Source organism: Macrobrachium nipponense, chromosome 7 (assembly GCF_015104395.2).
Source record: "Macrobrachium nipponense isolate FS-2020 chromosome 7, ASM1510439v2, whole genome shotgun sequence".
In the NCBI taxonomy this organism is placed as follows: Eukaryota; Metazoa; Arthropoda; class Malacostraca; order Decapoda; family Palaemonidae; genus Macrobrachium; species Macrobrachium nipponense.
In genome coordinates this window covers 47,410,507-47,437,741 of record NC_061109.1, presented here as the reverse complement: position 1 = coordinate 47,437,741, position 27,235 = coordinate 47,410,507, and the positions used below count along the sequence as shown (strand labels likewise).

Sequence of the window (27,235 nt, the reverse complement as noted above, 5' to 3'; positions counted from 1 at the left end):
CGGCATTGCCTTGCTTTCTGGACCCTATAGTCCACTCCAAGGCATTGCGCTTCCGTGACCATAGTCCACTTTCCATGCCAGGTTGCTGCTTGTTCCTGTTGACCTATTGGTCCACTCCAGGGCATTGCTGTTTCCTGTGGAATATAGTCCACTCCCCCATGGCCATGGCTTTCTTTGTGACCATAGTCCATCTCCATGGCATTGCGCTTTTCCGTTGACCATAGTACACTCCATGGATAGTTGCCTTCCGTTGAACCATAGCTTCCACTTTTCCACGCCATTGCTGCTTTCCGTGAACCATAGTCCACTCCATGGCTGCCCTGGCTTGCCGTGATCCATAGTTTCCACTCCCCCCCATGGCATTGCTGCTTTCCGTGACCATAGTCCACTCCCACGGCATTGCTGCTTTCCTGTTGACTATAGTTTCCACCTACCATTGGCATTTGCTGCTTTCTGTGACCATAAGTCCACTCCAGGGCATTGCCTGGCTTTCGTTTGAACCATAGTACCACCTCCAGGGATAGTTGCTTTCCGTGACCATATTGTTTCCACCTCCTATGGCATTGCTGCTTTCTGTGGACCATAGGTCCACTCCATGGGCATTGCTGCTTTTCCGTGACCATAGTCCCACCTCATTGGGCATTGCTGTCTTCCGTGGACCATAGTTTCCACTCCCATGGGCATTGTGCTTCCGTGGACCATAGGCCACTCCATGGCATTGCTGCTTTCCGTGACCATAAGTCCACCTCCATGGCCATTGGCAGCTTTCCGTGACCAAGTCCACCTATTCCCATGGCATTTGCTGCTTTCGTGACCAAGTTCCACTCCATCCGGCATTGTTGCTTTCCGTTGAACCATAGTCCACCTCCATGGCCCATTGGCTTGCTGCTTTGTGACCTAGTCCACTCCATTGGCATTGCTTCTTTCTGGACCATAGGTCCACTCCCTGGCCATTGGCTTGCTTGTTTCCGGTGACCATAGTCCACCGTCCACTCCACAGAACCAGACCAACCAAAACCGAAAACTTCCACATTGCTGCTCCTAGCTTTCCTGTGACTATAGTTTCCACCATCCACTCCAAATGGCATTGCTGCTTTCCTGTGACCATAGTCCACTCCATGGATGGTCATTGCTGCTTTTCCGTGACCATAGTCCACATACCAGGCATTGCTGCTTTTCTGATGCCATAAAGTCCACAGGCGTCCACGGCCATTGGCTTGCTCTTTGTGACGATAAGTCCATAGTCCACTTTCCATGTGGATGTGGCCTTGCTGCGTTTCTGTGACCATAGAGTCCACCTTTCTACTCCATCGGCATTGCTGCTTTCCCCCGTGACCATAGTCCACGGTCCGCAGGCATTGCTGCTTTCAGTGACCATAGTCCACTCCACGGCATTGCTGCTTTCCGTGACCATTAGTACCACCTCCATGGCATTGCTGCTTTCACGTGATCCAGAAGTTCCACTCCATGGCATTGCTGCTTTCTGGTGACCATACGTCCCACTCCACGGCCATTGTGCTTTTCCGTTGGACCATTAGTCCACTCTGGCATTGCTGCTTTTCTGTGACCATAGCCACTCCACGGGCATTGCTGCTTTCCTGTGACCCATAGTCCACTCCATGGCATTGCTGCTTTCCTGTGACCATAGTCCACTCACCATGGCATTGCTGCTTTCCCGTGGAGGACCATAGTCCAACTCCATGGCATTGCTGTTTCTTTCCGTGACCATAGTCCACTCCATGGCCATTGTCTGCTTTCCGTGGACCATATTCCACGCCATGGCATTGCTTGCTTGTCTGTTATAACCATAGTCCACTCCCTGGCATTGCTGCTTTCCGTGACACCATAGGTCACTCCATTGGCATTGCTGCTTTTTCCGTGACCAGAGTCCACTTCCATGGCATTGCTGCCTTTCCGTGACCATAGTCCCCCACTCCATGGCAGTGGCTGCTTTCTGTGACCATAGTCCACTCCATGGCCATTGCGCTTTCTGTGCCCATTAGTCCACTCCATGGCATTTCCTGCTTTTCCGTACCATAGTCCCCACTCCATGGGCAATTGCTTGCCTTTTTCCGTGACCTATAGGGTCCCTCCATGGCAATTGCTTGCTTTCCTGTGACCATAGTCCACTCCGGCATTGCTGCTTCCGTGGACCATAGTCCCACTCCATGGCATTGTTGCTTTCCGTGGAACCATTAGTCCCTCCAGTGGCATTTGCTGCTTTCGCCGTGACCATAGTCCCCCTTCCAGGGCATTGCTGCTTTCCGTGACCAATTCCACTCCATGGCATTGCTGCTTTTCCGTTGAACCATAGTCCACTCCATGGCATTGCTGCCTTTCCGTGACCATAGTCCACTCCATGGCATTTGCTGCTTTCCGTGACCATTAGTCCACTCCATGGACATTTGCTGCTTTTCCGTGAACCATAGTCCACTCCATGGCCATTGTCCTGCTTTCCGTGACCATAGTCACCACTCCATGGCATTGCTGCTGTTTTCTGCGACTATAGGTCCGACTCCATGGCATTGCTGCTTTCCGTGACCATAGTCCAACTCCACCGGCATTGCCTGCTTTCCCGTGGACCCATAGGTCCACTCCCATGGCCATTGCTTGCTTTCTTCTGTACTAGAGTCCACTCCACGGCAATTGCTGCTTTCTGTGACTATAGGTCCCACTCCATGGCCATTGCTGCTTTCCGTGACCAGATAGTCCACTCCATGGGCATTGCTGCTTTCTGTGAACTATAGTCCACTCCACGGCATGTTTTTTTTTACTGCTTTCTGTGACTATAGGGCCCACCCTCCATGGCATTGCTGCTTTCCGTGACCATATAGTCCACTCCACGGCATTGATGCTTTCTGTGGGGACTATAGTCCACTCATGGGCCATTGGCTGCTTTCGGTCGGGGACTATAGGTCCACTCCATGGCATTGCTGCGTTTCTGTGGGGAACTATAGGTCCACTCCATAGGCATTGCTGCTGTTTCCGTGACCATAGTCCAACTCCACGGCATTGCTGCTTTCCGTGGAACCAGATAGTCCACTCCCATGGCCATTGCTGGCTTTCCGTTGACCATAAGTCCACTTCACGGCATTGCTGCTTTCTGTGGACTATAGTCCACTCCATGGCATTGCTGCTTTCTGTGACTATAGTCCACTCCATGGCATGGCTGCTTTCCCGTGACCATAAGTCCAACTCCATGGCATTGTCTGCTTTTCCGTAACCATAGTCCACTCCATGGCATTGCTGCTTTCCGGTGACCAGTAGTCCCACTTCCATGGCATTGCTGCTTTCCGTTGACCAGAGTCCACTTCATTGGCATTGCTGCTTTCCGTGGACCATAGTCCACTCCCATGGCATTGCTGCTTTCTGTGGACTATAGTCCACTCCACGGCATTGACTTCTTTCTTGTGACTATAGTCCACTCCAATGGCATTGCTGCTTTTTTTTCCGAGGGACATAGTCCCACTCCAATGGTCATTGCTGCTTTCTGTGACTAATAGTCCACTCCACGGCATTGGCCTGCTTTCTGTAACTATAGTCCACTCCATGGCCATTGACTGCTTTCCGTGGACCATTAGTCCCTCCACGGATTGGCTTTGCTTTCTGGTGACCATAGTTCCACTCCATGGCATTTGCTGCTTTTCCGTGACCATAGTCCACTCCACTGCCAATTGCTGCTTTCCTTGGACCATGGTCCACTCCACGGCATTGCTGCTTTCGAGCCTGTGACCATAGTCCACCTCCATGGCATTGCTGCTTTCCGTGGCCATAGTCCAATCCATGGCCATTGCTGGCTTTCCGTTATTCATAGTCCACTTTCCATTGGCATTGCTGCTTTCTGTGGACCAATATCCACCCCTCCATGGCAATTGCCTTGCTTTTCCGTGACCATAGTCCGCTTCACGACCATTGCGGCTTTTCTGTTACCTATAGGTCCCACTCCATTGGCATTGCTTGCTTTTCCCCGTGTGACGATAGTCCACTCCCATGGCATTGGATGCTTTCCTGTGACCTACAGTCCACTTCCATGGCATTAGCTGCTTTACCGTGACCATAGTCCACTCCACGGCATTGCTGCTTTTTCCTGGTACAACATGTCCCACTCCATGGCTATTGTACTGCTTTCCGTGACCATAGTCCAACTCCATGGCATTGCTGCTTTCCTGTTGACCATAGGTCCCAGTCCTTGCATTGCTTGCTTTCCGTGACCATGGTCCACTCCTATGGCATTGCCGATCGCCGTGATTTCCATAGTCCACTCCATGGCTTGCGGCTTTCCTGTGACCTATTCCACTCCCATGCATTGCTGCTTTCCTGTGAACCAGTAGTCCACTCACGGCCATTGCTGCTAATTCCGTTGGCATTGTCCACTCATTTGGCCTATTGGCTGCAACCGTGCCATAGTCCACTCCATGGCATTGCTTGCGTTTCCCGGTGACCATAAAGTCCCAACTCCATGGCATTGCTGCTATTCGTACCATTGTCCTCCATTTTGGCATTTGCCCTGCCTTTTTTTCCGGGATCCATAGTCGCCACTCCATGGCATTGCTGCTTTTCCTGTGATCCATAGTCCACTCCACGGGGCATTGCTTGCTTTCCGTTGACCATAAGTCCACTCCATTGCATTTGCTGCTTAAATTTTCCGTGACCGAGAAGTCCCACTCCATGGGTCATTGCTGCTTTCCTGTGAACCATAGTCCACTCCATGGCCTTAGCTTGCTTTCCTTCCTGACCATAGTCCCCCACTCTCCATGGCATTGCTTGGGCTTTTCTGTTTGACCATAGGTCCGCTCCACGCCATTGCTGCTTTCCGTGACCATGTCCCCACTCCATGGCATTTGCTGCCTTTCCGTGAACCATAGTCCACTCCACGGCATTGGCTGCTTTCCGTGACCATAGTCCCCAATCCCATGGCATTGCTGCTTTCCGTGACCATAGTCCACTCCATGGCATTGCCTGCCTTTCCCGTGGACCATAGTTCCACTCCACGGCGATTTGCTGCTTTTCCGTGACCGAATAGTCCACTGCCAATGGCATTGCTGCTTTCTGTGACTATAGTCCACCTCCAACGGCATTGGCTGCTTTCCCGTGACCTAGTTCCACTCACCATGGTCATTGCCTGCTGTTCCGGTGACCATAGTCCACTCCAATGGCCATTGGCATTGCTTTTTGTGACTATAGTTTCCGACTCCACGGCATTGCTGGCTTTCTGTGACTAGAGTCCACTCCATGGCATTGCTGCTTTCCGTGGACCATAAGTCCACTCCCATGGCAGTTGCTTGCTTTTCCTGTGAAATCATAGTCCCACTTCCTACGGCATTGCTTGCTTTTCCTGTGGACCTATAGTCCACTCCATGGCAATTGCTGCTTTCCGTGACATGTCCCTCCATGCATTGCTGCTTTCCTGTGACTCTAGTCCACTCCATGGCATTGCTGCTTTCTTTGTGACTATAGTCCACTCCACTGCCATTGGCTTGCTGTTTTCTGTGACCATGAGTCCCACTCCATGGCCATTGCTGCTTTCCGTGACCATAGTCCACTTTCCACGGCATTGCTTTGCCTTTCCGTTGACGCCATATTCCACTCCATGGCCATTGCTGCTTTCTGTGACTATATGGTTCCACTCCACGGCTTGCTGCTTTTCTGTGATCCTATAGTCCACTCCATGGCAGTGCTGCTTTCCTGTGACCTATAAGTCCACCTCCGATGGCAAATTAGCTTGCCTTTCCTGTGACCATATCCACTCATGGCCATTTTTTTTTTGGGCTGCCACCGTGACCATATGGTCCACTCCATGGCATTGCTGCTTTCTGTGACCATAGGTCACTCCACGGCCATTGCTGCTTTCCGTGACTTAGGGTCCACTCCATTGGCATTCTGCGTTTCCGTGACTCAGTCCACTCCATGGCATTGCTGCTTCCGTGACCATAGTCCACTATGGCATTGCTGCTTTCCGTGACCATAGTCCACTCCACGGCATTGCTGCTCCGTGACCTTTAGAGGAGAGACAGATAGGTAGCTTCCCGTGTAGAGGAGTGTGAGACTCCAGGCATTCGTCCACCATGTCATTGGCTGCTTTCCGTGACATAGTCCACTCCATGGCATTGCTGCTTTCCGTGACATAGTCCACTCCATGGCATTGCTGCTTTCCGTGACCCACCATAGTCACTCCATGGCCATTGGCTTGCTCTTTGTGACCAGTTACTCCACGGCATTTCTGCTTTCCGTGACCATAGTCCACTCCATGGCATTGCTTGCTTTCCGTGACCATAGTCCATCCATGGCATTGCGCTTTCCGACAGCCACTCCCGGCATTGCTGCTTTCCGTGACCATATCATCCATGTGCATTGCCTGGCTTCTCTTTCCGTGATCATAGTCCACTCCACGGCATTGCTGCTTTCGTGGCCTAGTCCCACTCCATGCATTGCTCTTTCTGATCATAGTCCACTCCACCGGCATTGCTGCTTTCTGTGACCATAGTCCACTCCATGGCATTGCTGCTTTCCGGACCATAGTCCACCATGGCGCTGCTTTCTTTCTGACCAATAGTCCCACTCCCTGGCATTGTGATTTCCGTGACCATAGTCCACTCCATGGCTTGCTGCTTTCGTGACCATAGTCCACTCCATGGCATTGTGCTTTCCGTGACCATGTCCACTCATGCATTGATTTTGTGCCATGTCTCCATGGCATTGCTGCTTTCGTGACCATAGCCACTCCATGCATTGCTGCTTTCCGTCCATAGTCCACTCCATGGCATTGTTGCTTTCCGACATAGTCCATCCATGGCATAGTTTCTTTCGTGACCATGGTCCACTCCATGGCATTGCTTGCTTTCCGTGATCATAGTCCACTCCATGGCATTGCTGCTTTCCGTGATCATAGTCCACTCCATGGCATTGCTGCTTTCCATGATCATACCTTTCCTTCCATGGCAGTAGTTGCTTTCCGTGACCATCCAGTCGCCACTCCCACCATGGCATGTTGCTTTCCGTGATCATAGTCCACTCGCATGTCATTGCTGCCTTTCGTCGACTCATAGTCCACTCCTGGCATTGCCTGCTCCATGATCATAGTCCATTCATGCATAGTTGCTTTCGTGACCATAGTCCACTCCATGGCATAGTTGCTTTCCGTATCATAGTCCACTCATGGCATGCTAGCTTTCCGTGACCATAGGTCCACTCCATGCATGCTGCTTTCCGTGACCATAGTCCACTCATGGCATTGCTGCCTTTTCCGTGATCATAGTCCATCCGTGGCATTGCTGCTCCTACCATAGTCCACTCCAGGGGCATTGCTGGCTTGTCCGGATCTAGTCCACTCCACGGCATTACTTTCCATGTTCATATTCCTTTCGACGCCAGTTGATATATTAGGGCTGTTGCCTTGTATAATAAGGCGCCCTATGAGGTAATGTTAGACTTGCGATAATCTTACGCTAAGTCGGTTGGTATGCACTTCCATACTCATTGGAGTGTCTTGTTGTTTCATGATAACGAACGAAGTAAGTATCTTCTTTCTGATGTGAGGTTCTAGTAGAAACAAAGACGAAGTATAAAAAATACATATATGCTTCCGAGATTACATGATGAATATCAGACAGGGTTGTACAGGTCTGCCAATGACGATGGCTTGATCGCTTCTGCCAATGATGATGGCTAATTCTGTTCCCACTACCATCTCGGTTTACAAGTCATAAAGAAGCAGACAGTTGCTCGAACATATGCACACATACCAAATGTGACACATTACTAATCACGTAGGCCGTTTATGAATTATAGGTCGCGGTAGTTGTCTCAAGCAGGGAGCTTGACTAATGTTCAAAAACACAAATGAATGAAAACCACAGGGTGACGGCACGTCCACCTTAGCCTATTTTTGGTTTTATTGTATCCGTCATCTTAGCGTCTCTGGTCTGATCACATTCCTGCAAGCAATCTGTTTGACCTCTTTAGTTTTAGTTTTTTATATATATGGAGTAAACAGAGCCTCAGTGGCGTGGTTTGTTTGATGTTTGCTTCTCACCTCGGTGGTCGCGGGTTCGATTCTTGGCCATTCCATTGAGGGAGTGAGAGATGTGTATTTCTGGTGATAGAAGTTCACTCTCGACGTGGTTCGGAAGTTCACGTAAAGCCGTTGGTCCCGTTGCTGAATAACCACTGGTTCCATGCAACGTAAAAAACCACCACCCCACTAAAAAAAAAAACAAACAAAAAACAAACATATATGGAGTACATTCCATATTTTTATTATGTAATCACTTATAGATATGTATCAATCCATCAAGCTTTTATTTTTTGCCAAAGGTTTATAAAATGATGACCACAGATGTTACCTATCGTAGAAAGAAGATCTTGGATGTACTTACACTTTATTATGTATTCTAAGTGAATTAGTGTCGAAGCTGTGGTCACAACGCTCATACAGTTTTAATTGAAAGATGCTGAAGTAAAACGTTTTAGTTGGTTTTCAAGTGAATTGTCTTATGCGAAGTCATATAGAAAGCTGGGCATGTATTTTTCTGTTTTCAGTGAAATTTTTTTACATAAAACTATTCCTCACACAACTTTTTTTCATAGCCAGTGTGTTCATTTCAGTAAGATGCTTCGGTATATAAAGACAATATACACGAAGAGAAACCATGGAGATCTGCAAGGCCTTTCGACTGCTAAGTAAAGGACAAGAAGTCGAAAGGCTTTGGAGAACTCCATCGTTTTTCTTTCCTTCGTGGATTTTGTCTTTATATATTTATTACGTTCCATATTTTCGTGATTCATTATACGTATTATGTATCGCATATATGTATATATATATATATATATATATATATAATGATATATATATATATATATATATATGTATATATGCTATATATATATATATATATATATATATATATATATATATATATATATATATATATATATATATATATGATATATATATATATATTATATATATTTATATATATATATATATATATATATATATAGTATATATTATATATATTATATATTCATATATATATATACATATATATATTCTATATATATATATATAATATATATATATATATATATATATCTATCATATATGTGCGTGTGTTTGTGTGCGGCAATAGTAGTATAGAAAGTCGCTTCAGTGACCTGCTTTGCTGTGGAATATGAAACTCATTGCAACACAAAAGAAATATTGTACGGGTTATGTGGTCAGAAAATGAGCATTTGAATAGGGACGTTTTATTTGTGGGAATGCGTGCGTCAAACATTGTACTGTCAGATTATCTTGTAGGACGTTTCACTCTGATGTACACGTGCGTCTCTTTAGTCTGTCATGTTACAGAAGGCTGTGGTATTTCGGTATCTGTTTATAATATATATATATATATATATATATATATATATATATATGTATATATATATATATATATATATATATATATATATATATATATATATATATATATACGTATATATATATATATATATACATATATATATATATATATATATATATATATATATACTATATATATATATATAGTATATTTATATATCTATATCTATATATATATATATATATATATATATACATATATATATATATATATATATATATATATATATATATATATATATATATATATAGTATATATATGTATATATACTATGTTTTGTAACAAGAATTTCATACGACATAGTACTTTTATATTTGATACATACATACATACACAAACGGGAAGGCCGGGAGCAATAAACGAACCCAGTAAACGTGATCGAAACGCTGCACCATTCAGCCATCTCGTAGCCTTGGATGAAAAAGTTGTAGTGTTTCCTCATTAGGTAATTTTGACCTTTTTCTTATCCCACTGCCACTCTCTCTCTCTCGTATCGTAAAAACTGGAGTGCCAGCAAAGACAATTATACTCTTCTCACCCAACAGGTGATCACACACTCGTGGCATTGTTGGTGAGAGGTCGGCATATCACGATGGAAGTCCGTGAAGATAAATTCATCGTGACCATATATATACACACTTACGTATGTATTTGTATGTATAGATACATATACTATATATCCATATAATTACCATTGTGCTTCAGGTACTGTAAGCTAAACATATGGTGTGTGTGTATGTGTGTGTGATAACCTCTTTTCACTATACCTCCGTTCATATTCTGTCTTCCATCGTATCCCTCTCCTAACAATTGTTCAACTTTCTTTCCAGCGATGAAATATCTCTATGTCCCAGCGCTTGGGTTTTGGCCTAAATTTTTTTTTATTCCATTTCCAGTTTCCACGCGGGTTGACGTGGATCGTTTCAAATTGGTCTCATGCGTCAGGATAACGCGTGTTATCAAATCCAATATTCCTTCTTTAGGAATAAATCTTGGAATTTATAAGACTCTTCGGTGTAAGCTACACTGAACATATTACATATATGTATATATTATTTGTGTGTGTGTGTGTCGGTCTAACACGACCCTTTACTCATGCACAACTGATCATAACAGAGCAAAAACATAGTACAAGTAGGCTTAGTACCGAAACTGACATTACAAGATTAGCATAAGGTCCATTTCACTCTACAGAATGTCAGTTTGGATACTAAGCCTACTTGTACTATGTTTTTGCTCTGTTATTATCAGTTGTGCCTAAGTAAAGGGTCGTGTTAGACCGAAATTTCTTTAACCCATTGGCTGAATTTGTTGGCTCGGCCTGGTAACAATTTCATCCCACTGGTTCCTGCCTCCATCGTTATTGCAATCATGAAGTTCCCTGTAACAGACAGTAAGAAATTGTAAAGAGTATGAATGATGAGTCCTAGATCTTAGATTCATGGGGCATGTATGTAGGTTCTATGCTAATAGTCATAACCCCAGTACCTCATTCGACACAGCATTTAGGCAGCTTCCCCTACCTCTAGCATGCATGAAACCAATAGCCTCATTCTATGTTTTAATCTGTTTAATGACGTTATAATCTTTAAATAAAAAAATACTTATGTTGACAGAGTGTGAGACAAGTTGGTGTTGTGAAGGAAAACCCAGGAAGGAGCAGAGCACCTTCTGCTCCTTCCTGGGTTTTCCTTCACCACCACAACACCAAAAAATACTTACATGCACCATGCACTGATAACTAAATGCTCATTTTCTCTACTGTTGAAAGTGATAAAAGATGGGGAGAGGTTGTGACTCTGTCATTTTCTTTGGAGGGCTACATTCTTCTGTTTTCTTCATGACAGGAAGTTGCATACTGCCCTCTATTGTGGTCAGGCCTACATTAAATGACGCACAGGGGCATCTGTTAAAAGAGAAAAGGAGACATTGTCAACAGCTCACATAATCAGCATATAGCTTCGAGCTAAAAAAGGTGTACATACTGACCAATCTCTCCACCTACATACTGTGTACTTAGCAACAAATATGGCTTATCAATTTTGACGTTTTATGATCTGATGTTATTCAACATAATGAAACATGAAAGGGTTAAAGATGCATGTTTATAGGCTTGGATACATCTAACCTAAATTATTCATGCAGTATTCCTCTCAAAATACGATAATAGCTAACTGTAGGCCAGATTTCCTTGGACGTGGTGAGATTTTCACTTTGCACCAGATTTCGTGACCTTTTGACCTCTGGTGACCTCGGCTGCATATTAATTTGCATAATTTACATACAGAATTATAGAGAAACTTTAAATACATAACTTTATTTTGAGGTATAGTTTGTTGTTCTGTGATACATACAGAAATATAGCTATTTAAGTTTCCACTACCCCTTAATATTCGTCCAGAGGAGTGAGAAATGGGCGTGGCTTATTACGTCATTTTCTCGGTCACTGCCGGGTAGGAAAATTCTACCTAGACTTTTTTCATTTGTCCTATCGGTATACTTCAAAGATATGAAGAGAAATTTAGGGGACATCTCATGCACACGGGGACCCCCTCAGCCAATGGACTACTTGGCTTTCTCGCCTTTCAATTTTCCTCCATGGCATCACCTTTATTTATACATAGCATCACGTTTTATATACTTCGTGATCAAGTTATTCATATATATATAATTACACACACACACACACACACACACACACACACACACACACACACACCACACACACACTATTATATATATATATATATATATATATATATATATATATATATATATATACATATATATATATAGTATATAAAACTATACAGAGTAAATAGAGACTGAGGAATTCGCGACATGTGAACGAGCAACGTGATCGAATCGGGAGCAACCGAACGAGCGACTTAACTGATCGTGTGAACGGGACCGAGCCCTTTTCAGTTACGTCACAAAAGCTAGGTTACGAATTTCGAGCGACGCTTCCTTAAGTGGTAGCGAAACTTTAATTAACCTATTGTAACTTTGACTTTTGGGGCGAGCCGTCTCCTATCAGGGGGTGGCCCCAGAATTGAGAGGTACGGTGCATTAACAAAAAATCGTGGAGGGAAGTTTAATTGGCATTCTCGTTTAAAAATGCGAGAAATTTTCGAAATAACTTTGATTGCTAGTTTTGTCGAGAGCTTATTGTTCTCCCATTTCAATACGAGTATTCTCGGAGGTTCGCGTCGAGTGTCACTTGATGTTCTATACACAAAGTTTCTTGAACTTTGTTATTCAGGTTTTTCGGTTAGTTGGTGGGCGAGTCACTTGTAATCGGCTTTCAGGACTTTAGCTTAGAGTTTAGTTTGGCTTCGTTTACAACGATTTTTTAGATTTCTTATAATTGAACCAGACACCAATACTAGCAACCGATGGAAGTCAGGTGGAGGAATTCTTGGAGAATAAGAGAAAGCGATGAAGGGGAAATGGAACGGGCCTTGTTTATAGCTCATCATAGTTTGATTGCATCTGGCCTGAAGGTTGTCCTAGTACAAGGCATAAGGAAAACTGGAGAGAGAGAGAGAGAGAGAGAGAGAGAGAGAGAGAGAGAGAGAGAGAGAGAGAGAGAGAGAATGCCCTTAACTATTTTATAAATCGTAAAAAAATTTTAAAAGGTTACATTTTTTATAACTTTCTTACTGGGGGAAAAGCAAGACAGTAGTTACTGACAATGTGTATTCTTTAATTGTTTATTCAGGGGTGAACTATACAAAAGGAGTATCAACTGTGCTCTCTCTCTCTCTCTCTCTCTCTCTCTCTCTCTCTCTCAGGTAAGTGAGCACTCAATATCTCCTCGGATGGACTAACAAGTCTTTGAGACATTCTACTCCTTGACTCCCCCCCTCACCTTGTAATCATATACTCTGAGCCACTCATCTCCATTAGTTCCGGAACTTTCGCTCTTCCTGGATATGAAAGCGCTTCCGTTACAACACCTCTGCCGCTCCGCCTAGCGAGCACTCTGTAGTTAGCTACCTTTTCCAGGCTCCTGAAGTTTCCGGATTATATATTGTTCTTGGTCATCTTAGCCATTCTATGTAACCGAATAATCTCAGAATTCCTTATTATTGGGGGCAATTCGTGGTTCCAATGTGCAGATAGACGTTAAAGCAATTATTAAGCAATACAATAAGGCAACAGTCTACATGCGTACAGCAGAATTATATCTATAAACTCGCTAACATACTGAGAATACAACAAAGAAATGAGATCGTATATACTGCGCAGTTCAGTAATCTGACTTAGTAAAACTACAGGATTGACGATGCAATCTGGATTATACCTATTGAAGATTTCACAGCAATGAATTGTCCGTTGCCAGAACATGACTTGTGAAGCCCATGCACTGATACAAGCATGAAACGGCACATTTTACGCAAGGCCATACTCGAACGGAATTTTTTTTATATTGTAAATACATGTCTACTAGACGTTACTATACGAGAATCCTCAGAGAGAGAGAGAGAGAGAAGAGAGAGAGAGAGAGAGAGAGACTGTGATATTTTTTTTTAAGGTCTCACCGCCTACCGGACCCTTGCCGTAATATATTATAATGAACATATACAGTAAGTGTGAAATCCCCAAAAAGTAAATTGGAAACCACGTATGATCGCAGCCACGCGACTGAGATTTATTTTTTATTTTCGTTTGTTATTCGTACCAGATCGTTTGCGGCGACGTCACAAGGCCAGCCAGCGTCCTGTAAATCATTGCTGCGCTACGGCTGGTCTAGAGAGCGTGATAGTTAGTTGAATCAGACAGGTGATCACCGCTAGAGGACCTATTATGGCTCGCACGGCCTCAGAAGCTATGGTTTTAGAAAGTCAGGCTCCATCCTCTTCATCGTATATCACCGTTTCTCCGTCATAAGGGCTTATGCCTATAAATTTGACAGCTCATGAAGTTTTTTTTATTTATGTGTATAGGCTTCGATGAGCTCGGTGCCTTCATAGTTTGACCTAGGAGGAAGTTTCAATAGTCAATGCTAAACACAGTGCAGTGCTTATATTTGTCTGTAGTACTAGTTTACTTGTCACATCATTTGGTTTATCGGTGGATGGGTGCTGTAGGTTTAGCCGGCCTTATGCCATCATGGGCCCTTGCATAATACCAGTAGGTGTTGAAGATGAATGAAGCATAAAGTGGATTGTTGGACTCGGAGCAACAACTGAGATGATTATTTGTTGTTTTGGTCCTTTGTTTGTAGAGGGAACCCCAAGGGAAATAGGTATAATGAATAGACTTGGAGAAAACAACCGAGACCATCTAGTTCAAGTTTTGCAATTGATATATTGGACCATTAGTTTCTTTAGAGATGGAATTGCAAGGAAAAGGAATAATGGGGAAAGACAGCGTTATCACTTTTAGCATGCATGGCATCAGTTAAATATTTATATAACCTATACGTAAATTCACATCAAATGAATATGTACCAATTTAAAGTTATTATTTTTGTAGACAACTCTTCTTACGCATATAACAAGGAAAAAATACTAAAAGTGAATTCCCGGCATTTTCCAGGAAGATAATTATAATACTGAACGAGATGCTCATTCAGAATAACACCGTTTTTAGCCGCAAGGAAATCGAGGACGAGGAGTAGTTACGTGGTTGATGACTGCAGTTTTATGGTCTGATTGTAGGTGTGGCGCATCGTAAGCATAATTATCGTAATGATTGATCTTGAATATACTTCCGGTTTTTCGTTTTGAGCTTTATAATGCTTAGATTTTGTTTTATCATCTACTTTGAACTTATCATGTGAAATTTTGAAATGAAATGTCAATTTATGGTGGTTAAATATATTCAAATGTAACGGATTCAGTGGAAACGTTTGCAGTCAAAACCAGACAAATGCTATTAATAAAATTTTGAATTACATTTTAAGGTTACTGTACAGCCAAGATTTCCGAAGCTGTGAAAATAAGATGAAACATTAGCACTTGAAAGTGAACATTACTGTTTTAGTCACAGATTTGGGCGGGTGTAAAGCTAACCGCAGGTTCGTTGAAAATATGCTTATACATACACACACACACACCCACACACACACACACACACACACACACACACACACATATATATATATATATATATATATATATATATATGTGTGTGTGTGTGTGTGTGTGTGTATGTGTGTATACGTATCTTAATTAAATTTTATATTTAGTATGTGAAGTATACGCATATGTTCGTACATGCATATACATACAAGCAAGACTGAAAATGAGTGATTCTTCAGGCTTACTAAAGAGAAGTATATGAACGAAGCGAAAGCAGATCACCGAAGTGAAATGAGCTTTGTTCAGAAATACCCGGAAAGTTGGAAAACTTGACGCGCTTCGTTTCTGGAAGTTTTCGTGGGTACAACCTGGTGTTACAAGTTGCTTGACTCATGTACTCATCTTGAGGTGTGACGGGTGGAATATTGAAAGATTAAAATCTGCAGTGGTTATAGACAATAGGGTAAAGTGAGACACTAGATTTTTTATGTCGTGTGTTTTTCGTAGACCATCGTGGAAAAGTTGAATCCTGCTCAGTATAGGTCTTGATATTAAGGCCATGAGTATATCATGCGAGGTCTGTTGCGTCATACTCGCATTTAGATTTAGATTCCTCTATCCACTAGATTACAAATAACCAATTTTCCTGACGCTTGAGGATTCTCTTCGCCTGCAAGACAGAAACGACATCTCATCGCAGCTGCGAGCATACCGCTGTCATAATTTGTCTTCGGTGGCTGTGGTTATCTCACTTCCAAAGAGACATTGTAGTCATTTCCAGGACTTAATTGTATCATTCAGATTCAGAAGGACGTTGACGGTAAATGATGTTCACGCCTTTTGTCAGTCCTTTGCCATTGTGGTGGGTTGCTTCGTTTACTTAATGGTGGTGTGCATATATATATATATATATATATATATATATATATATATATGTGTGTGTGTGTGTGTGTGTGTGTGCGTGTATGTGTCTGTGTGTGTGTGCGTGTATGTGTCTGTGTATGTGTGTATGTGTGTGTGTGTGTGTGTATTTGAGTATCCTCCAGCGCTATCATACCAGTATTCTGTCATTTGACAAGATCCATGCCTGCTGTTTGTAAGTATAATGATATTGGTTAACAGTTAATGATGGGTATGCTGTCACTTGTATTAATTATCCCTTCTTCACTGGGCCTTCTGTTAAATCTCCCCCAATCCCCTTTTCATCAGGACATCTACTCACGATTAAAAGTATTTGTCTAATTCCGATTAATCAGAAAAAAATTGAATTTTTTTCTGTCAGGGGTATCATGTTGTCCTTTCCGATTTGAAATATCGCTTATATAATTAGTGTGCTGCTATTTGCGTTTCCTTCCTCAAAGTGATTTGAGTCAGAAGAAATTCGTTTCATTCGTGACCAAAAGCGTACTTCCTCTCCTCGGTTCCTTTCCTTCCATTGCAATGTGGCTTGTCATGTATCTCCACTTGATAATATTTTGGACACACCTCTGTTGTGCTGTGGGAGAGGTCATTAACGCTCAGGTGGTCAGGTAACACCTGCTTGGTTCTTACATCTCGTCAATCCTGTTTGGCCTTAGGATTCTCATCTTTTCTTGGTTTTTCCCTAATTCGAATTGCCTTCATCCCTTCGGCCTTTGCGAGAAATTTAAATTATTGGTTGTAAAAGGATAATAAATCATTATAGGTTATTTTACTGTTGTTTTTTTTTTATTAAAAATAATCCTCGCCAAAGCATTGTTCCTTTTCTTATACAAATAATTATGTCAAAACATGCTCAAAAAGTGCCGTGTAGAACTCCGCTTTGAGGGGTCAGAAGATGATCTTTAGGGAAGGCATGTAAGTATAGCCAATATATAGTCAATAAGCAAGTATTTGGAGATTGAAATTCTCCACCAAGCCGAGTGACCCCCCCCCCCCCCCCCCCCCCCCCCCCCCCCCCCCCCCCCCCTCCCCCCCCCCCCCCCCCCCCCCCCCCCCCCCCCCCCCCCCCCCCCCCCCTCCCCCCCCCCCCCCCCCCCCCCCCCCCCCCCCCCCCCCCCCCCCCCCCCCCCCCCCCCCCCCCCCCCCCCCCCCCCCCCCCCCCCCCCCCCCCACCCCCCCCCCCCCCCCCCCCCCCCCCCCCCCCCCCCCCCCGACTCTTTCATTGAAAGATCCTTCTTCCTAAAAGTTAAATTTCTATCTACCCCAGAATCTAATCACTTGCTGCCAGTCACAAAGTAACTTAGATTGGTAGCCAAACATTACAATAATGATGCGTGCGGTTTCGGTTCCTGGAACCTGGGATGTTACGAAACATACTGAACAATCCAGCCCCCAAACCCCCCCCCTCTCCCAAAACCCCCCTCCCTCATCCCCGGGTTTCGCTTTTCCCAAAAGTTATCCTCTTATCTCCGCCAAAATCTAATCACTTGTTACCACTGATGAGGCCTAACTTTGGGAGTATTTTCGTAAAAATCGACAATTCACTTTACGTAATCCTGCTAACAAACCGAAAAAATAAAAAAAACATAACCACCTTGTTGCAGTTAATTATAAGTATAACGTTATAAATTTGTTGCTGTAATTTTGATCACCATCTACCATTGAATTGGATAGAGTTCGGTGATGTGTATTAGGTTGCATAATACTTTCGATTGATTTCCCGCCTTTGAAGGAAATATTTATGAATACCTTTCAGCCGTATCATCTCGTAAGTGTTGATTCCCAGTGATATATCGGGTATAATTGTTCGTTTATTTTCATCTTTAATCCAGGATGATTACTGAAAAAATAGGGCTAGCATTTTGTAGATTTCGTTTCATTATGTTTTCTTTCTGCCTTGTACTTTGATTGAAGTTGGCTGTTCTAGTCTGATTATTTTCTACTGATTTGTAAATACAGGTGTTTAGGTTCACAAAATTCGAAGCCAGTCTTTATTTTCTAGGATTAACACAAAATACATCGAAACCTTCCATTGTTAGAAATTGTTGCTTTACTTTCCGAGGTACAATTATATATCCCGTTCTGGGATATATAATTTGAGGCGCAATTAATATTAATGTAGTTGTTGTAGTAATTGCGTTATATAAGGTTTGCAAAACCTAGTATTTTCCATTAAGTATTCTTGCCGACGTATTTTCTGATAGCTTGTCGAGTGCTCCTGTATTTATTTAAAGTATATAGCCTTAAAACAATAGTGTATGTAACTTGATATGTACTGCTTTCTTCAAAGCCACACGTTCATGTCCTACGTTACTTTACTTTCGTTTTGATAACGATAGATATTTACTTTAGTATTTATATATCAATTCGTGAGATTAATTGATCTTCGGATACTAAGCATGCTTAAAGTAACTTTACCTCCATGGGCGACCTTGCTGCTCATTAGAGGAAAAAATTGCCTCATATTTTGAATCTCGAAAAGTACCTTGAATTTAGTTAATTATTTCGCTCCTCGCGCTGTTGCGTTAGACGTTGCTTAGGAATATTTTGAAATGGAGTATAGAGCACTTTCTCTTCTTATCGTGTTCATGAAGAGAGTAGTGGATATAATGATCCTTTATTACGCGGAGAAGATAGTCAGTGTTCGGAAAGGGATGTTGCCAACAATGTTATGCAATTCTTTAAGGCGGTCGAAATTCATATACTATTATGTAGAAGAACAAAATATAAAATCTATCATGACGGGAGGTGGTCAGCAGTAATGCTGCTGATAAATTTTGTATCGCGGAATTCTGGAATTCTTTCTTTTGTTATACACACAAAGCAAGTAATGGAATTTATTTTTTTATGTACAGTTAGAGTTGAGTATTTGACGGAGATAATCCAGTTATCTCTCAAGGCTGAAATCGGAAGTCTTTGAAGAAAGGGAAACTTGAAAGTTAGCTTCTGTGCAAGAGTTGTGCTGCTTCATAGTTTCAGTCTTGTAAAATAGACACTTTTTTGCAGTTTTATCAATTTTTCCCAAATGAGCCCCTTAATTAACAGTTGAATACCAGCCACGTTCCTCGTTGGACAAGTCGGTTACATGCTCGACTACCGATCTCAGGGGCCAGTTTCAATACCCCGCTCTGCCAACGCGGAATCAGAGGAATTTATTTCTGGCGATAGAAATTCATTTCTCCATTTAATGTGGTTCGGATCCCACAGTAAGCTGTAGGTCCCGTTTCTAAGTAACCAATTGGTTCTTAGTCACGTAAAAATATCTAATCCTTCGGGCCAGCCCTGAGAGAGCTGTTAATCAGCTCATTGGTCTGGTTACACTAAGGATACTTAAGCAGCCACCGAGAGTAATTTTCAGAGAAAATAAAAGGAAATGCATTCAAACCGTCAACCCTTTTTTACGAGTGGATCGACGAGAAAGGAAGAAATGCTTTAGTAGGATCTCATCAGTCAGAAATTAATAATGATTTAACAGCGAAAAAAAAATCCCATGTACCGTCAACCAATTCCACGATTTTTTTTTCTTGTTTTTTTTTTCTTTTTTTTTTAATCATTGAGTTATGAGCAGATATTAGCGTCCCTTCTTTTGGAAATTGATAAGCAAGGAGGTGCGTTTTCCCGGGAGAAATCACATCCTCTAGCTACAATATTTCCAGTCCGTTGATGGAGTCGACTCCCATGACGATGGCAGACAGCTTGTTTAATTTGCTGTCTTCGCTCTCGTTGCCGAATATCGACTGGTCGAACTTGTCGAGGTTTTTCCTGATGTCGTCCTTGAAGCAGGCGCTCGTCCTCGTCTCCCGCTCGCACTTCATTGCCGTCAGCAGGCGTTGGAGGTTGAGGGGTAGAGGTGACCTGAGCTTCTCGATGGGGATGCAGTACTGGAAATAATAAAAGTCTTGTTGCTGTTATTTAAGACCAGAATATATTTCGATTATACTTTTCCATTAAAAAGCATAACCATCCGTGTTATTTTTTCAGACGCACACGCACACACACCACACACAGCACACACACACACACACACACACATATATATATTATATATATATATATATATATATCTAATTATATATATATATATATATAATATATATAATTTCTTTTCTTTGACGTTTCTGATTCCAGGTAACCTTTTGTTTGATAGAACTTCCAAATGTTATGTTTCCATATCTGCAACTGACTGTGGCACAACTTTAAAAGTAATATATATATTATATATATATATATATATATATATATATATATATATATATATATATATATATAGTATATATATATAATGTATGTACGTGTGTGTGTGTGTGTGTGTGTTAGTTTTAAAGTTGTGCCATAGTTAGTTGCAGATATGGAAACATAACGTTTGAATGTTCTATCAAAGAAAAGGCTGCCTGGAATCGGAAACGTCAAAGAAAAGCTTTCCTAGAATCAGAAATGACTGGCTCTGTAACGCCAGTTATATCTAAAATTCTGAATTTTAATAAAACCCAACCAGGTTTATGGTTTGGTAAATACCCAGTGAAGCTCAGAACTAACAAGAAAATGAACTTGTGTGGAGGTAAATGATAAACCGACCTTTTCCGTTGTTCCGTAATACCCACTGGAGCTCAAAAACTAATAAGAATTCGTTGATGTGTTTCTCGACCCCTAAAGAACCGAATGAGCTCAAAACTAATCAGAGAAATAGAGTAAAAGCCGAAATCAAACAAAAACTCACCGTTAAATCATTACAGTAGGAGATGCCATCAGTGAGGTCCCTCTTTAAGCCTTCACTTATGGGCATGCTCCTGTACCTCTCAATAGCTGTTCTAATGTTCAAGTTGAGGTATTCGTCAATCTGCAAGATTTGAATTTTTTAGAGTTACGTGTTTAGAATTTGAAGGTCTTGTTAAATGATAAGGTTTTGAGATTTTCATTTCCAGAAGGCATAAATATACCGTTCGATATTCTTTAAAAAAGTATGGTAAATGTCTGGTTAGACATTGTTTCAGTGATATAAAGTGGAAGTGGAAGTTGCGTTTGATTTGTAAAAGATGAACTGATAAATTTGCAATGTCGTCTGGAGTAAAAAAAAAAAAAAAAAAAAAAAAAAAAAAAAGAGGTTGGGAAAGAGCTGTCAATAGCTACGGCACTATAGGCTATAGAGTGATCAGTCTGTAAAAAGTATCGTCATTACCACAGTAAATTATTATAGAACGGCAAGAAAAAGCTGCCACTCCTTTTTCATGTCCAGAAATTTTCATTTCAAGACTGGAAACCATTTTAATCTAGGCAGGCGAGATTATTCTTGGAGGTTACGTAAACAGTTAAACAGTTTCGAAACATTTGTTGATTTCCATGTGTGGTTTGGCAGCGGTTGTATTTTCTTTTCGGAGCATGACGACGATTTACCCACTATTAAAGATGTTCTTGAACACCGTGGAATGCATTCATTAGAATTTGAAAGACACTCGTTGCGGGGAAGAAGAGGGGGAGGGGGATGGCTAGGGAGGTGGACAGAAAAACGTTTCTAATACTCACAACGCCAAGTCTGTAGAGCGTACATGTATAGTTGCTCAGAGCTGCTGTGATCTTTTGGATCGAATCTAGGAGGTAATATCTGCTGAATGTGGGCTCAGGTTGCTGCTGTTCCTCCTGTTGTTGATGTTGTAGCAGCGGCTTTGGCTGCTGTTGCTGCGGGACCTCTTCTGTTACAAGTGCTGCTTTTTCGGCTGAGCGTGTCTGGAAATGACTGGATGTTAGTGACAGATATGTGGGTGTGTGTTTGTATGTGTAGCTACTGGCCAGCCCCTGTGAGAGCTGATAGTTATCTCGGTGGTCTGGTTAAACTATTTTGATGATAATGCATGTGTACTGCCAACTTCATACATATATGTATTATTTTTTATACGATACTTCTGATATCGTAAAAAGGTGTATTTATTAGACCAGCTGTAGTGAAAATGCTCGTATACTGAATGCATATGAGTAATTTGGAATTGGTAAAGATTGTAGCAATCTTTATGAATTTACTGTGTTTCGATTCATTTAGGTTTCACAAAGGACTAAAACGAATAAAATTTGAGTTGCAATACAATTATTGAATGCGCATATTAATTTCCAATAACACCTTTTATACGTAGCAGCATACCAAAGGATACTTGAGGGACATGGCCCACATGAAACCCACCTGTACTACGTGAATGTGAGAGTGAGGGTGCGCGACCTGTCCCGAAGGTCCGACATGAATATGATTTGGGAGCGGGACATACAGAGGCTGTCCCCCAATATTAGTGGGAAACCCCTGAAACGAACAAACAGTGTTTAGATGTGAAATTGTTATGTGGGAAGTTGTAAAATTGAAGTAAAAGTTGTTTTTAACATATGTGGGCAAAGAAAAGCTTAAAATGAAATCGGTAGATAGGCTATTTGGAAGGTGTCGAGAGCATATGACATAGAAAATAAGTTGTCGAGAGCAAATTGATGGAAGGAAATTGTGTTAGTGTATGTATATAGTATGCTTGTGGGTGATTTGTTTGCTATAAAGGCTGCCATGTGACGAGGTACTGTTATGTCCCCATGACTTTCAATGCCTTTACGCGTGGGGTGATGTGAGAATTCAAAGAAAGGTCTTAAGGGATAAGAAAATGAGTCGTAAATTGGGTGTGGAATAGTTGATATTCACAGATGAGGTAGTACTGATTAGGGACAGTGAAGGGAAACTGCAGAAACTATTTTTAAGGTTTGGCAGTGTCGGCGAGAGAGTAGATGTGAGCAAAAGTAAGGTCATAAAGGAAAATAAAAAGCTGAAAGATGGTGTAATGAATGTTAACACTTTAGTTGGAGAATGGGAGTGGTTGATTTGTATGAGAAGTTTGGAGTCAATTCAAGGGATGACGGTGGGACGAGAGGAGCAAGAAAGGCAGCAGCAGCAGCAGCAGGGAGTGTGCAACATTTGGGAAGAGATTTATGTCGTATATTGATGGCAGTGTGGAAATGTAAGAAGGGGTTGTTAATTTATCTTTCCCATAAGAAAATTATCTGTAGAAGCTGAATGCAAGTGTAAGAAAAAGGGTGAAGCAGCTGAGATTAACTGAGAACTGAGAAGTTTGAAATCTTGAGGTACAAAGCAGTGCAAAGACGACTTGTTTAGGTGAAAGTTTGGGTCAGAGAGTTGTTTTGAGATAAGTTGGTCTTGCATAAAGAAGGTAGGACCATGATTGGTCAAATAATGTAGAATTTGAAAGTGGTAGGAGGAGGGAGAGGGAGACACACAAATACCTGTATGGTTGGTGTGAAGGAAGTCTTGAAATGGAAAGAGTGCCATTAAAATAAAGTGTAAATGGAGTTGGTGAAGCTCAGCTGATGAACTGTCTTTACAGGTGTATAAAATGGCCAGTGCAATAGAAGTTGTGTTGGCAAAGGTGTTCATCCACGATTCTTCAATTTGCCATGGATATGGCAATGACTTCCGTACTGTTTTTCTACTATGCAACTATTACCTGTTGGGTGAAGGGATTTCACGTTACGTATATATATATATATATATATATATATATATATATATATATATATATATATATATATATATATATATATACATATATATATATATATATACATATATATATATATATATATATATATATATATATATATATAAAAGCCTGAAAAATAAACCGTATTTTAATTCTTATCATTCTTTAACTATTTGAATAGAAGGAGTTTCTCATTTCAGTAGTTGGCAATGTCTAAGAAAGTTGAAACACTCAAGAGAGGCAGTGTAAAGCATTTGTGAATCCCAGCCCAAGGGTTAATGGGATAAAGAGAGCGATTAGACTATTGCCTGATTTTTCGCTTAAAACTACCGTCGCTGTTTTATTTTGAAATAATCCCGATGAAATTTACTTTCTCGAGCTTTACAGATATGGAATATTATATAAACTAGTTGGTTACTCCCCCTACGGGCGGTTTTCTACCTGTCCCTTGAAAGGGACGGTGACATAACGCCTATGAGGGAGGAGGAAGGATGAAACCTCATTATAAATCATCTTATGGGACCCCACTATAACCCTGCCAAGTTTCATGCCCATCGGACCAGCCGTTAGGCCGTGATTGAATGACAGACGGACGGGGGAAAAGTTACAGACTTACGAAATGCGAGTAGGTTTGATAGTCTATTCTGTGCAGGCTAGAAACTGGATACTGCTGACACTCCTGTTGCACGGCCACCACCTCGGCCAAGTAGCCATAGTAAATCTCGTCCCCTAGACAGCTGGCCATGACCTGCGTAGGAGGAAGCGTCGCGTTTAAAGGACAATTTATTACCTCCAAGACAACAGAGAGTAATGTGGGAAACTGTATGTGTATATATGTATATATGTATATATATATATATATATATATAATATATGTATGTATATATATATGTACATATAATATATATGTATATATAATATAGACGTATATATATAGATATATATATATATATATATATATATATATATATATATATATATATATATATATACGTGTATATATATATAATAATATATATATATATATATATATATGATATATATATATTTGTATATATATATATATATAATATATAGTATATATATATTTATATATTTATATATATATATATATATATATATATATATATATATATATTAACTATATAGTGTATGTATATCAACAGACAGCCAACCGAAATACACCTGTAAATGGTTATAAAAATTTTTTAAACGAATTAAAAATTTAGCCTAATGACACAGTTGAATTCATCATGAAAAGCTATATTGCATGGTAAAATGAAATGATTTCCTATTACGTTCAAAATAATCCCATATTTAATACATAGATGTACCGAGTTGTGTTCAGTCTGAATTGTATCTTTATAATGCTATTGTGTAAAACTTGGTTATATACACTATATATATTGTATGTATGGTATATATATATATATATATATAATATATATATATATATATATATATATATATAGATATATATATTGGAAAATAGTCTTCAGACTTAGTAATTTGAGTCTGAGTTCACACATGTAGCTTTTCAGATGGAAGTAGATGAGATGAACGTCAGTTTTCCATATTATCGCCTTCCAGATTAAAATTTCCATTTAATGATTTTCTGACAAAATTTTAGTTTTGCGGAAAACTGGGAGACGCCTGTTTACTATTGAGCCTTCAATCAAAGGTTGGCGACGACTACTTTTGTCCAGATTTTGCGTCCATATCTCTTAATGTTTGGAATGGGAACTGAGAAATATTGCTTTTTATTCTGAGGCATTTGTAGTGGGCGCCGAAACCGGACTAAGAATGTGCCTGTGCCAGTATTTAAGAAATAAATATTTTAAGACATCACAAGAATTGAAAGGTTAAGTACGTTAAAAGATAATATGTAAAGATATGAAAATTTTCACTTCCAGTTTATCCTTTCATATATAATATACATAGATTTATGATACGAGTTTTTAATATACTATTCATACTGAGCGCATCTCTGTAGTTTGTGACCGCTGTGGAAAAAATGTTTCATTTTAATTAATAATATCGTAAGTAATATGTTGTCAGTCTGCTGTTTATATATATATAGTATATATATATATATATATATTATATATATATGTGTATATATATATATATATATATATATATATACAAATACACGTATGTGTATGTGTATGTTTGTATGTCTTTATATCCTATATTTGAATGATTTAATGTAATTTTCGTCGGCCATTTCTCATAATGTAGAACTGGTTAAATATTTTCATATATTCAATGAACTAATTCCTTTTTAAAAGGAGAATGCAACGCAGTCCTCATCATGGAAATTGAGCCGACAGTAATGAGATGAAGCCATGATAACGAGATGAGGACGCGATAAGATTGTAGAAGCGCCTTGATTACTGGGAACTATTTTTAACGAGGGGTAAAATACTCACTTTGCCGAAGCTGTATTTCTCAAAGAACGCCTCCTGGGTTCCGATGACGGCAGCCGTGGATAAAAGTAGAACAACGGAGCGCCACATGATTTCTGCGAATATAGGGAACTCTGATTAATATAGAGCACTGTAACTATTGTCGAAGTTGAAGCCCACTTTTTTTGTTTTCCATATTTTCAGTCTGAGCCTTGACTGACGCCTGGTTAGGACGCGGGAAGGGGACTGGCCCCCTTCCCGTGAATTTTGGCAAGTATAGGGACGAAGCTTACGGGCTGCTCTAGGAGCAAGAGCCCGTGCCGGCAAGTTACTGGCTAAATCGGAGATTGGACATAGTATGAATGAAAGCTATGAAATGTAACGGATACTTTAATGGCTCGACTATTTGCGTTGAAAACGACGTGCGTTTTTTAAACTTTATATTTACTGAGGATATAATTTTGGAATCTCATAAATGGAGCGAAATAAACTTGTATTGCAATCTGCCATCCACATTACAGAAAGAAAGAGGTCATCTTCACTTATTAATATCCTATGAAATATCTTATAAAGCTTCATGATTCTGAATAATATTTTTTTTTAATTTTTTACTCTGGTGCGTAGCCTAAATGAATTAGAAGAAAACGGCCGTTATTGTATATTATATATATATATATATATATATATATATATATATATATAGATATATATATATATATATATATATAATAAATAAATAAATAAATATATATATATATATATATATATATATATATATTATAATATATATACCACCACACACACACACACACACACACGCACGCATCACCATTAGTATATAATTATAATGTCTAGACTGAACCAAACTAATTTTTCCATCTCTTGTTTTACTGTCTCCTCACCCTGTCTCATCACCCTCGCTATTTTAAAGCGAAGATTGCTAATGTTTAGCGCCT

The 27,235-nt window shown here is 40.6% G+C and overlaps 1 protein-coding gene across 1 annotated transcript in view; it reads right to left on the bottom strand.

Annotated features, from left to right (window-relative positions):
• Positions 1-19,177: 19,177 nt before the first annotated feature.
• The window catches only part of LOC135217592 (uncharacterized), a 54,179-nt gene continuing 46,121 nt past the window's right edge, over positions 19,178-27,235 (bottom strand). The window contains exons 9-14 of the mRNA XM_064253556.1: positions 26,304-26,395; positions 24,488-24,619; positions 22,524-22,637; positions 21,875-22,075; positions 21,072-21,191; positions 19,178-20,235 (exon numbers count right to left, since the gene is read on the bottom strand). Coding sequence (XP_064109626.1) covers positions 19,996-20,235; positions 21,072-21,191; positions 21,875-22,075; positions 22,524-22,637; positions 24,488-24,619; positions 26,304-26,395 — 899 coding nt within the window. The 3' untranslated portion in view covers positions 19,178-19,995. The remainder of the gene's footprint in view (positions 20,236-21,071; positions 21,192-21,874; positions 22,076-22,523; positions 22,638-24,487; positions 24,620-26,303; positions 26,396-27,235) is intronic.